This window comes from Neodiprion pinetum, chromosome 5 (genome assembly GCF_021155775.2).
Source record: "Neodiprion pinetum isolate iyNeoPine1 chromosome 5, iyNeoPine1.2, whole genome shotgun sequence".
NCBI lineage: Eukaryota > Metazoa > Arthropoda > Insecta > Hymenoptera > Diprionidae > Neodiprion > Neodiprion pinetum.
This window is the reverse complement of record NC_060236.1, coordinates 2794968-2808080: the sequence shown is the minus strand read 5'-3', so window position 1 is coordinate 2808080 and position 13113 is coordinate 2794968. Positions and strand designations below refer to the sequence as shown.

General features: G+C 40.5%; 4 protein-coding genes across 6 annotated transcripts in view; 1 reads left to right on the top strand and 3 right to left on the bottom strand.

The window, feature by feature from the left end:
• The window catches only part of LOC124218445 (luciferin 4-monooxygenase-like), a 41248-nt gene that overhangs the window by 9324 nt on the left and 18811 nt on the right, over positions 1–13113 (top strand). The window lies entirely within an intron of this gene.
• Positions 389–4578, bottom strand: LOC124218440 (carboxylic ester hydrolase-like). 2 transcript variants are annotated; one of them, XM_046624912.2, is made up of 8 exons: positions 4466–4578; positions 3522–4083; positions 3256–3453; positions 3008–3186; positions 2699–2867; positions 1802–2137; positions 1598–1721; positions 389–715 (listed from the first exon to the last, which is right to left on the bottom strand). In XM_046624912.2, the coding sequence occupies exons 2-8, from the start codon at positions 4048–4050 to the stop codon at positions 499–501; spliced, it is 1752 nt and encodes a 583-aa protein (XP_046480868.1). In that variant the 5' UTR covers positions 4051–4083; positions 4466–4578; the 3' UTR covers positions 389–498. The 2 variants fall into 2 exon arrangements, with proteins under 2 accessions (XP_046480868.1, XP_046480867.1); XM_046624911.2 differs by lacking the exon at positions 4466–4578 and adding an exon at positions 4164–4423.
• On the bottom strand, positions 4711–7867 carry LOC124219904 (venom carboxylesterase-6-like). The gene is made up of 8 exons (XM_046628148.2): positions 7660–7867; positions 7261–7567; positions 6992–7189; positions 6630–6808; positions 6359–6533; positions 5937–6272; positions 5702–5825; positions 4711–5627 (listed from the first exon to the last, which is right to left on the bottom strand). Exons 1-8 carry the CDS (start codon positions 7858–7860, stop codon positions 5369–5371), a joined length of 1779 nt encoding a protein of 592 aa, XP_046484104.1. The 5' UTR covers positions 7861–7867; the 3' UTR covers positions 4711–5368.
• On the bottom strand, positions 9646–12863 carry LOC124218442 (carboxylic ester hydrolase-like). 2 transcript variants are annotated; one of them, XM_046624913.2, is made up of 8 exons: positions 12523–12863; positions 11456–11774; positions 11157–11354; positions 10910–11088; positions 10652–10820; positions 10136–10471; positions 9948–10071; positions 9646–9893 (listed from the first exon to the last, which is right to left on the bottom strand). In XM_046624913.2, exons 1-8 carry the CDS (start codon positions 12721–12723, stop codon positions 9698–9700), a joined length of 1722 nt encoding a protein of 573 aa, XP_046480869.1. In that variant the 5' UTR covers positions 12724–12863; the 3' UTR covers positions 9646–9697. The 2 variants fall into 2 exon arrangements, with proteins under 2 accessions (XP_046480869.1, XP_046480870.1); XM_046624914.2 differs by having other exon boundaries at positions 9755–9893; positions 9944–10071.

Sequence of the window (13113 nt, the reverse complement as noted above, 5' to 3'; positions counted from 1 at the left end):
AACTTATGCACCTGTGCCGTCCACTTATATTTTTTAAACTATCAAACCAAGTTTGTTCGGTTACGACGTTCAGGGACTATAAATTGGGTATTGTGTACTATTAAATTATAATTGACTTTTTCAACCAAAATGACCCAAATTAATGCATAATTTTCTCTTTGATCGTCAACAACTATTGCTCGTAATTGTCTATTTATTTCCCTTTCTTTTACATTTGACTTATAATCAATAAGTCAAAATTCGTAACAAACCTCACAATCAGTCCACAGTTCCATTATACGGTAAAAAGTGTAATTCGCTTTGATCGTTTTTTCTGTCACGAACATCACGACTTGTCATAATTTAAACGCTTCTTCCGGGTTTAGCGATTGAAATAATTTTTTCAGTCTTCAAAGTCATAATATTTATTATACCAGTTATATTTCTGGACCAGGTTAGATTATCAGTCGACGATGCGTACTGTACACTTGACCAACCATTCAGTGTAGCAGTTCAAAGTTACATATATTCGAAAAGTGTCTCTTCGTCGTCGTAGCATGGATCTACGATGTTTTCTCGAAATCCGAGACTGTTCCAAAATTTCTTATCACCAAAATTCCAGTTCCTGTTTGTATTTATTTCTCTCAGTCTCGGTCCCGCGATATGCAAATACCGAAAGTCCTTGAATGTTGATCGGCTCGTCCTGGGCCACACGATACCAGTCTTCAGCATCTTACTAATTAGATTGAACAAAAAACACGCATAATTGTACAGACGCGCAACCGTGACATTATTGCAGCGTGATTATTGCAATGTAGAAAATGATAAAGATAACGATAACAATTACTAAATAATAAAAAAGCAAAGTAATCGGTATAAATATCTAAGTTCCTTTTATCATTTACAATGATATGCGGCCATTCGATTGATTCAGGATTATAGAAATCTGTCATGTCGAAATAGACTTTCTGAATTCTAGAAAAGTTGGCATATTAGTGCAATAAGATGGTGAAAAAAAAATGAACGAACGATTATTTGGCAATTTTCATTAGCTTGCATCAAACGATTGTTTTTGATTCATATACACCGATTTTTACCCACATCAGACATGCTATGAAAATTCTCTACTCTTTAACCGCGTTACGCGTAATATGTTCACATTTTAATACAAAGTGTACGCACAGATTTAACTTTCTCTGAGCCTCTGTTCCTTCCGATTTATCATATCGCTATTAATTAATTCTCAATTGAACGAAAAGCCCTACGTAAATTGAACAATATAGTCAGCCTAATTTCAGTTTGATCGATTCCCAAGTCTCACGCGTGGCTAAAGGTGGAAATAAGCCGTTCCGGCGCCTGCATATAGGCAACTTCAGTTACAATTCACCATCTAAGAATAGAAATTGAAACAACCGGTTGCCTATCTGTAGGCGCGGATGTAGCTCGTTTCCATCTTCATGCCTGTCATAATCGGCGAGGTCAATAATCCTGGACCGTGTATTCATACCCTAACGGAACGTGATATGAAAATAGTCAATTATAATGTTATGTTTCATAAATTAATAATAATCATCTTCGGGATATGAACTAATAAAAATAATCTCGGAAATCCACTTACCCGCCTGTTGCAAACGATATCCAGATACCAATCATCCTCTTCTGCATTTCCCGATCGCGTTGTGTCGTAGTTGGATCGAAATACGAATCCAATACGTAAGCAATGTCATCGGTGTGACTTGCGCCTAAAATTGGAAACCGAGTTTGTGCATGCGTTTGTAGAATTTTACGGGATTAAGTGACATGGACTTTCAAACAAATTTACCAAAGTTTTGTTTACTGCCGCTCAAGTATTCGCTAAAGCTGTGGGCCCCTCTGTATGAGAAATAGTAAAAGAGTACCGGGTTTTGCATTACTCGCGCCTGAAGTCTCGCCGCCTTCTCGGCACTGTAGCCGAACAACCGATCGGTCACCATCCGGATCATTTGCTTTACCGTCGAGTTGTCGATAGGACGATTTTCCAAGTAGTGATACCTCACCCTACCAGATACCTTTGGCTGCTCGGTTTCCGGTATCGTAAACAAGTAGTCGAGCAATTCGGGTCCTATGTCCGTCCAATTTTGGTTCAAGTCCGCCAGACGTGTCGTATTTGCTACAAATTCTACGAAGGGGATAAATTTTTCATTAGAGTTAAATGCAGTTACTAACACTTAAGGGACTCGAGAATTCTCGGATTTTCCAGAAACTTCTGAATCACTAAAAAAAAAAATCATAACGTTGTTCACAAAATGCAAGGTAAAATTAAACTCATCATTACTCATCGACATTTATTATTCATTCAGTTTTGTGATAAACTGAAATTTTAATTACTTACACATTTTTCTAACGAAACTAACTACATCAAACTTTGAAAATTTTTTCATAAAACTGTTAACTTGTCTTATTATTAAAAAGTAAGTACTTTGAATATGTATCTTTTAGCTCCCTTTCTCAAGTAAGTAAAAATATTATTCACGTGCAGTCTTTTAATTAAACGAATAGTAGGTACCTGAAGTCTCTACATAAAAACAACCTTTAAATTACAGTTAGATACAATCAAGACGCGATTTCTCGATTTCTCGATAATTTCATCTCGATCAGAAACCCTAGTTTTCCGATCACCACTTCTAGTTGTAATTTTTGAATACGCTACACAGATGGGGAAGAAATTTGAAATTCATACCGGCAGCCGGGAAAAGCCCGTCCTCACTCACGATGCTCGTCATCCAGGGTAGATCCTGAAGTCTACCAGAAATTATTGAATCAATTGGTGGCCGATCAATCATCGTGAACTGGCCACCACCCTTCTCAACTACCGGTCCGAACGGGGATATCGGATTGTACAACCAGGGCTAAAATTGCATATTTCGTCATTTAACGCAATTCCTACAATAACAATCTAAGCAACGCTTATCGCTTCAGATGATAAAATTCGCCGACTCGTTATATTTCGACAAATTTCTCAGGATCAAACCTCACTGGTCCCACTTACCGAGAACATTCCAGCTGCCTGAGTGATCTGATGAGCGTCTCGTGTTTTCAAGCACTCAATCATGCTTTTGACATCGTCGCACGGACATCCGAGAATTGCGGAAAGCTTTTTCGCTTTAAACAGAGCAGCTTCTGCCTGGGTCCAACAGTTCAACGCGGTTCCACTTATCGACATTCCGCCTGAGAAAATTTTCGCGTGTAAAAGAATCGAGTGCGTCTTATCTTGCAAGGTATATTTGGATAACTCACCTCGAAACAGACCCTTTGTGATGTTGGTCAGGAAGTGATATTGCACGGCTGCGCCACCGGCGCTCTGACCAACGATCGTAACCTGCTTTGGATCACCACCGAAACATTCGATGTTGTTTTGGATCCAGCGCAACGCGATTACTTGATCCTTGAGTCCCATATTTCCTGGCACCGTGTCGTCCTCCGTGCTAAGAAAACCTGCAATTTCATCGTCCTAAGTACCACATACCGATGAACTAAATTTCTAATAAAATTGCTGAACCCACCGAGTGGTCCAAGTCTGTAATTCAAAGTGACGAGAATCACGTCCTCGTTGAGCAAGTACTTTGGCCCGTAATACATCCCGCTTCCAGCTCTGAAAGCACCACCGTGAATGTAGAATATAACGGGTAGAGAATTCCTCGGTCTTCTGAATCTTTCATTCTGCCGCCTCGACATCGCTGGTGTGTAAATGTTCAAGTAAAGGCAATCCTCGGAATCGTTTACACCGTTACCAGTGCTCTGCACGGATGCCACAGCGCCGTATTGGATACACGACGCGCCAAATTTCTTGGCCGTAAGAACTCCGGACCACGGAGAAATCGGTATTGGAAGTTCGAATCTCAATTCTCCGATCGGTGGTGTGGCGTAGGGTATACCTTGGTAAGCTTCGTATTTTTTACCGGTACTCGAGGTGTTGTAAAAACCTTCGATGATTCCCAGGGGTGTCTCTACCCTCGGTGACGATTGATCCGATTTTGTAGGAAGACAGAGACCACATCCCATGAAGAAGGTTGTAAGAGTAGAAAGTTTCATTGTAGAATGCTGCACTTTCACACACTAACAGAACTGTAATCAAGTGTGAGAATCTGATATTAATTCTGACAGATAACGAAAAATTAAAGGAAGAACGGATGATTTTCACGGACGTTGTTAAGTTGTACATTTACGTGACTCATAGTCACCGTTGACATCTCAATGCAGCACAACTCCAGTTCAGGTAATATCACTTGAACAAAGCTGAAAATGTTTTCCTTGCTTGTTCATAGTGCGTTACATAATTTTTGCAACGTTGCGTATCGCGAGTGTATTATTGAGTATCCGGGTCGAAAGAATGTTGATACGATGTACTGTATAAGTGAATTATTTAAAACTCGATTGTTTTCCTTCTCGTACTTCCGTTATTTTTAATAGCTTATTTTTATAACGGATATCGTAAGTAATGTCTTACCGCTACCAAATTGACTGAAGATTTGTCTTTTTCGAAATTGATCGAGCAGCATGAAACAATACGTCAAGAATACTGATATCTGTCTAGGGTACCTCATACTAAACCACGAATTTTTTTCTTCGCCTTATATACATATATTTCTGCAAATGTTAAAAGACAGAGGATAATGTCGACAATTTTAGTGATAACTTATCCGAGTTCCTAATCAAGTTGACCCTGTGTATTAGAAAATTATTGTGATCGACTAATTCGAAACTTTACCATGAGTGTGATAAAATTAATTTTCTTTCTATAATCACATGTTTTTCGAATCGACGAGGTCGCTCGTACAAGGCGACGTCATAACGACAACCATGTCTATCGCAACGCACTAACAATAAGATCTGCAAGCACCGTAAGGTCAATGAATAGCTCTCAAGTGATATTCATTCAATTCCGAACTCATACACGCGTTTGAGGATTTTGGCAAAATATTTAACACTGGATTGTACGAAACACTTTATTGTTTCATCGACAATTGAAACGAATGCATAAATATACATACAAGCCTATTCCTTTGAGTTTCTAAATTGCAGTTTGCAGTACGTTACTTATTGGCACTAATCTTGTTTTTGCAATCATACTTATGCAATGAAAATTGATTAGTCTATCGACTATTCTGTTATGTACTAATCAGTTAGAATATTGAGGAAACTTTCATGGTTCTCATATCTATATATTTGTATTCGTAAATTACTTAAAACATCAGTAAACATGGAATAACACCCATCAATAACTTACACATGTTAAATGTATACTATAAATACTCGTTTACATACTATTTTCAAATTCTCACAAAAAACGTGATGACAACTATAAATAGATCGTATTGTTAGTAAAAAATTTCCGATAGATGTGTAATGCTTATATTTCGTTATTCTCAAGATCATCTACATATTCTTTTCCAGTTCGGCCTTGTGAAAGATACTTCCAATACTGGTCCTGAGAGACGCGTTGCTTAGAATCATGATTCTCCTGAAAACCAAGCCACTGCCAAAAGTTCTTATTACCAAAATCTTCGCTTTCGGTTACGTAAGGATCATTAGGTTCTGCGATGTGAAGATAACGGAGCGTCGTCGTGTTCTTTTTCACTCTTTTCCAATCCACTCCTACTTCGGGGGTGCTAAAGAATAATGTAACACGCTATTAATACAGTTTCGATAGCCAGTGGAATGAGTGAGGCACCATCGTACTTACCCGTTAGTTGCAAAAGACATCCAAAGATTGATCAGCTTCTTTTGCATGTTTCGATCATTCAGCGTTATTGTTGCGTCGAAAGACGGGTGCACTAGGTATCTTAAGTCATCCAGATGGCTGACTCCTTCGGAATAAGGGAATGAAATTTGTTAACGATGCTCTTGATTCGGCGGCAGTATTTCGAAATTTTATGTAACAAGGAAAATGCTCTTTATACCGCTCGATGAAAACTTACCAAAGTTCGTTTGGCTGCCGGTAAGAGCCTCGGTTATACTGTGTTCTCCTCTATACGAGAAGTAGTAAAACAGAACGGGACTTTCGGTGGCTTCTGCTTGTAATCTCGCTGCTTCTTCGGCGTGGTAGAAGTACAAACGATCACTGCGCATTTTGATGATCCTGCGGAGTGTTGAAATCCCGATATCCTCATCTTTGAAATAATATTTCTTTATGCAATTTGCTACCAAGGCCCGCAGGTCAGCCGGAACGGTGTAATTGAAATCGAGCGCAAGAGGTGCGTACTTTACCCAATTATTATTGAGATCATTTAGAACCGTTTCGTTTGCCGTGAGTACTGAAAATACACACACAATCGAGAATTGTTATTAACGGTGAAAACTTTTCTTTAAATCTTATAATTATGAGGAATACGTGACTCACGGGAGATCGGAAAGATGCCATCTTCGCTAACGACGCTCGTGATCCAAGGTAGATCCTGAACTTTCTTGGATTTGAGTGATTCGATGGGCGGACGATCGATAAAAGTAAATTCGTCCTTCGCAACTCCCTTCTCAACCACCGGACCAAAAGGGACGAAGGGGTTGTCCATCCATCCCTAAAATCGAATAGACGTTGCATTCTTATTCTGCAGCGAAAAGTCCTGCCGAAAATTGTTCGAACGATCGCGAATCGATCGCTGTCACCTACTTACTAGAAATGCGCTGGTCGCCTGCACGATGTCTGTTGCGTTTCGCGTCCTCAGACATTCCACCATTTCTTTGACGTCGGTGTCGTTACATTTTAATATTGTAGCTACCTTCTTGGCCTTTTCAAGAGACCCTTCGATCTGAGCCCAGCTGTTCAAAGCGGTACCGCTCATCGAGATTCCTCCTACGAGCGAAGAAGTGTTTGAAGGTTTTGAACAGTCTCGGAAGAGAATGGCAGGGATTAAATTTTCGCAACGTCAACACGTTGGGTCAGTTATATAATCATTGGGGTGGTCCTTAAGGTTTTTACCCTGATGTTGGGGCCTGAGCTATCGAAATTCGAAAATGACCACCTTAAATTACTCACTGTGAAACAAGCCTTTGGTGACGTTCGTCAGGTAGTGATACTGCACGCTGACACCCCCTGAGCTGTGCCCGACGATTGTCACGCTGTTTCGATCCCCCCCGAAGTACTTTATGTAATCCTGGACCCATTTAAGCGCGACTACTTGATCCTTGAGTCCGAGGTTCCCGGGCACCGTGTCGTCCTCCGTACTTAGAAATCCTGAACATACGTGACAACTCGTTGGGATTCTCAAACTTTATAGGAGAAACTTGACGCTAGTCGGAACTTACCCAATGGTCCCAGTCTGTGATTAAACGTGACGAGCACGACGTCTCTGTCGAGCAAATATTGGGGTCCGTACATGCCTCCGCTTCCCGATCTAAACGCGCCTCCGTGAATGAAGAATATCACGGGTAGCGGTTTGCTTACGTTTGCGAATTTCGTAGCCGGGGTGTAGATGTTGAGGTACAGACAATCCTCCGATTGGTTCAGTCCGGCCCAATCCATCAATTTTTTCGCACGATTGTATTGCAGGCAAATTGAACCGAATCGATCCGCTATCAAAGCGCCTCCCCAAGGCGAGACGGGTCTCGCGACCTGGGAAATCGTTGCAATTTGGATCATGGAATCATGCGTATTGTGCTGATGGTGAAAATTATTTATTACTGCGGCTTCGGAGAGACACTCACCTTGAACCTCAAGTTTCCTATCGGCGGCTCGGCGTAAGGCACACCTTCGTACGCCGCGTACAAACGGTTTCCATTCGAGAAGTTGTAGCGTCCTATGATCAGTCCCAGCGGCGTGACGACTCTTGGACTTGTTCGCGTATGTGCTTTGGTGAGGAGGAGAACAGATCCGAGTAGCAGCGTCGTAGCAACGGCGAACTTCATCGTGTTCTTTGTACTATAGTACGCCGTTTCTCACTGAATACATTGCTTTGCGATTATACTCTGCTATTTATACGATTCGCAACGTCCGGCTCAAATTTGACGAATTACATTTCTCCTAGAAATCAAGCATTTCCTTATCACGCCGGACTTTACTATTGCGAAACTCGAGTATCTTTGGGGGAATTTTCGAAAATGCGTATGAGTGGTTATCTTTTTACGTCACATCTTTACAACGAACGTAATATTTTAATCGCAGCTGTTAAAAATCGCTTCATCGGTTATTTAGTTATATATATATATATATATATATTAGGCTGATTCAAAAAAAACGGCTAATTTTTTTTTTCTAAATCCTCACATAAAAACTTCCGAGAAGGTGTGAAAAGACGCCTGTAAAAAGCAGAGCCCTTAATATTATGATTAAGAGGTCGCGCATCGGGAATTTCTATTTCCCGTTTAAATAACACAGGAATAAATTTTTTTAAATTTTGCAATTTCGTATTTTTGCAACGGCTCATTGAATTAGCGGACCAAAGCACATTTTTGTAGGAAATTTGACGCTCTACAAAAAAAGTCCTTACAAAGTTTTCGATAGTCACACTCCTTCAAAAGTTATTCGAGGTCAAAGTTGAACTTACAAAAAAATTCAATGTTTTTTTTTTTTCGATGATACTATGAATCTTTTCTCATTATTTTGTTATAAAGATATATTTAATAAATATATCTTACTCTAATTGGGCTTTTTCAATCATTAATTTTCCCATCGAGTCAATATAAAGTTACCTTACAAAAATGCGATGTTAAATAATAAACATGTTATCATGGAGAATCGATAACTGATGCACTTGACTATTTAAAAATGTAATTGTTCCAAAATCTATCCTCTTTATAACAAAATAATGAGAAAAGATTCGTAGTATCATCGAAAAAAAACAAAAACATTGAACTTTTTTGTAAGTTCAACTTTGACCTCAAATAACTTTTGAAGGAGTGTGACTATCGAAAACTTTGTAAGGACTTTTTTTGTAGAGCGTCAACTTTCCTACAAAAATATGCTTTGGTCCGCTAATTCAATGAGCCGTTGCAAAAATACGAAATTGCAAAATTTAAAAAAAATTATTCCTGTGTTATTTAAACGGGAAATAGAAATTCCCGATGCGCGACCTCTTAATAATAATATTAAGGGCTCTGCTTTTTACAGGCGTCTTTTCACACCTTCTCGGAAGTTTTTATGTGAGGATTTTGAAAAAAAAAAATTAGCCGTTTTTTTTGAATCAGCCTAATATATATATATATAAATATTTAAATCGAAAGGCCCCAAATTAAACGCTATTTGGTGCGCATTGAATTCGCTAATATAGCAAGCTAAAATTTTGAAATTTCGGTTCACGGATTTCCGTGCCAAGATTCTAGTCCACAAGGTATAAAAAAATAAAATGGACCGTCAAGAACAGTTCTCGCACCGTTCAAGGTGAATAGAAGAATTTTCGGCTATGCTTTTTGCATTTAAAATTATTTTACCGGCTCCTTGAAGTCAGTTCTCGGTATCTATCAAAGTGACCGCAATCATGCGGTACTAGCGGAACCAAGTCGCTCGGCTAGATAAGTTACGTCCACAAAACTCTAAATATATTCTATTGTTTTAAGCATATTTTATAAACATCCTCTTCCTTTCATCAAGTGTCATTCCTATTTTTTTACCACAAATTACTGACGCAGGCATGCATACTGAATCAGTAAATAAGTTTTCCTGAAACTTGGAAAAGGTTTCGGAATATATTTAAGTGAACATTAAATGGTCTATTTATATTTTAATTCATTGTACAAATTTTACACTTCAATTACTTCGTATTCGGGTTCCAGTCACGGTTATCGGGATATTTTCCCGAAAAGGGATAGAGAGCCAAAAATGTTTATCTCCAAAGTTCGCGTTGCCGTCCATACGAATTTCATCCGGCGATGCGATGCGAAGGTAACGCAATTCTTCGTCAAATGGCTCAACCGTGGACCATTCGACGCCCAACTCTGGTGTGCTGAAAAATATCGATTACGTCTTTCGTTATAATTTCAGGATAATCCGTACTTACGCCGAACTGGCGAACGAAACCCAGAGATTCAGCATCACCCTCTGCATCGCACGATCTCGTGGCGTTGTAGTTGGATCGAAAATCACATCCAAGACGTAAGGAAGATCATCCAGGTGGCTGACTCCTTTACAAATGCAAGCAGTATGATTTCACGGTTCAATGGTTTAACGGTGCGTTTGAAAACGTACCAAAGTTTTCTTGGACACCGGTGAATTCTTCGCTCATACTATGGGCCCCTCTGTACGTGAAGTAATAAAACCTCACAGGGTTTCGATTGGCTCTTGCTTGTAACCTCGCAGCTTCCTCGGCGTCGTAGACAAACAGCCTGTCGCCGATCATGCGTACGATTTGCTCGACAGTGGAATTATCGATTTGTCTTGTTCCCAGGTAATGACCTTTTATCAACCTCGCAACTTTGCGATGATGGATCTGGGGAATCGTGTAGTTGAAGTCCAACAGAAACGGCGCGAGATAATCCCAGTTATCATTCAATTCTCTCAGTAGAGTTTCGTTTGCCATGAATTCTGAAAAAACGTCAATATCTTTTCGTCCCAATCTGATACTTGCAAATTGTACCACTAGTTAGGTATACGAGGCCTCGCGATGTCACCAAATTCGTTGCACGGTGTTCGTACAAAGATAACATCTGGTCATTTTCACGTACGATACGTCGCAGTCTCACAAATGATCCGAAAAAGTCTCACCGCCCGCCGTGAAGAGGCCCTCCTCGCTTACTACCGTTGTAATCCAAGGTAGGTCCTGTACTTTGCCGGAAGCCAATATTTCGGCCGGTGGCTGATCGATGAACGCAAAGTCGCTGCAACCCTTTTCGACAACGGGTCCGAACGGAGCAGCGGGATTCTCCAGCCACGGCTGGAATCGTGACGAGTAATTCGTACACTATCATTCATTTCTTACGAAGTGAGTATTCCATTATTTCAGTTCATCGCGCGAGCTTTTACCATGAAATCGCCAATCGCTCGAGTGATAAGACGCGCGGGTCGAGTTCTCAAACAGTCCACCATATCTTGGACCCCATTGGTCGGACATCCGACGATGTTCGCGAGTTTCTTGGCCTTCTCTAAGGAACCTTCCGTCTGGGCCCAGCAGTTCAGTGCAGTCCCGCTTATTGACATTCCCCCTGAAAATATGATCGTTGCATGAAACATCGAAGCGATTCCTTGAGGACACCTTTCTATGACCGCATACTCTGGAAGAGGCCAACGCTTAGCTTCGATAAGTAGTGATATTGCACGCTTGCACCCCCGGCACTCTGACCGATAATCGTTATTCTGTTTGGATCACCACCGAAGAATACAATATTATCCTTCACCCAGCTCATCGCGATTACTTGATCTTTCAAGCCCATATTTCCTGCAATCGTCTCATCCTCGGTACTCAGAAAACCTGAAAACATTTGGCTGAAGTCAAAGAAAGTCGTCGACATACCTGTACACATACCTCTGTCGATTACACGATCAAACAACTTCTCCGAGATCGATACTCACCCAGTGGTCCCAGTCTGTAATTAATGGTAACGAGTATAACGTCGTAGTCGAGCAAATATTTCGGTCCGTACAGGCTTCCAGTTCCGAATTGAAACGCGCCTCCATGTATGAACAATATAATCGGTAGCGAGTTGGCGGACGATGTAATCCCATCGCTGCGATTCATAATCGGAGCATAAATGTCGAGGTAAAGGCAGTCCTCCGATCCGGTTACCATGTCCTCGGGATCAGGGGTCGGAACAGGGGCGAACTCCATGCAGGAAGAACCGAATTCTTTCGCATTCAGGACGCGCATCCACGGTGATATGGGTTTCGGGGCCTGAGAAATCCACCAGCGAATTGTAAATTACAATTTTGTACAAAAGTATGTAGTAAGTTTTATCCTCGTGTCAACTTTTTATTTTCATGATTTATTTCAAATACTGAAAAAAATAAACTGTCGTAAAATCTGGAAGAAGTAGGAAAATATTCAGAGGCTGCTGACCAATTATTGTAATGTTTTTTATTGATATCTTGATGTGCACACCCTACAGATTTATATATATATATATATTCACCCCCCTGCGCGCTTCGCGCGCCAACCCCCATTTTCGAGTCGAATTAGGATAGGTTAGGTTAGGTTCGGGTATTTCCGGACCAATTCGGGCAAGTTCGGGTAACTTCGGCTAAGGTCGGGTAGCCTCGGGATTCTTGACACGGCAGCGGCTCCGGTGTCGGCGGCGATATTTTCACTATATAGCCAGCGTCTTTGTTACCGAAATAGGAGTATCGTATCACTTTAATGTCCCATTTACGTTTTCGGTACTGATTTTCATCAACTATGGTTAATCAGACCTCGATACGAAAAAAATAAACTGATATTTACATTCATAAGTCGGTAAGGAGCACACATAAAAATGAATGAAAAATATTAACAATGATTGGTAGCGACCTATAAATATTTTCCCACTTCTTCCAGGTTTTACCACAATTTTTTATCAGCATTTGTCTTAAATTTTTCAAGCGGCACTTTGAAATAAAAAAGGAAGTTAGATATTGAACCACCCTAGTGTGCAGCAGTCACTCACTCGGAATCTTGAATCTCCGATCGGCGGTTCAGCGTAGGGTATGCCTTTGTAGGCGGCATAGAGGCGACCCGCGTTCGAGACCTCATATAAACCTTCAATCCCTCCTAGCGGTGTGAAGATCCTAGGATACGATTCTTTCAGTTCGACGGACCGGACGAGAACGGATCCCAGCAATAACGACGTTACAACAATAAACCTCATGATTTTGTCGGATTCAAATTACCGCGAATTAGATTCATGCGAGTCGTAAAATCTCTATGAGCGATCGCTAATTCTAAATTAACGGTAACAATTTTGCTTCAACGCTGCGTAACAAGTCTAAAAAGACGCTATCGGCACGAGACCTGCGTTCCATCTGAATACCACCGATATACATTCTATGTAAGTACTATGCCGACCGATATAAATAAAAAAAACGAACAATAACAAAAACACATCTGTATCAACTTCGAGTATAAGGTATTTACTGTAATTATTCACACCTTAATATAATTTTTACAGAATAATAAAATAACGGATGGAATTGGTAGAAATTTTTCCCAACCGGAAACCTCTTCCTTTTGCGTGGAGATTTCTCTATGGTAATTAATA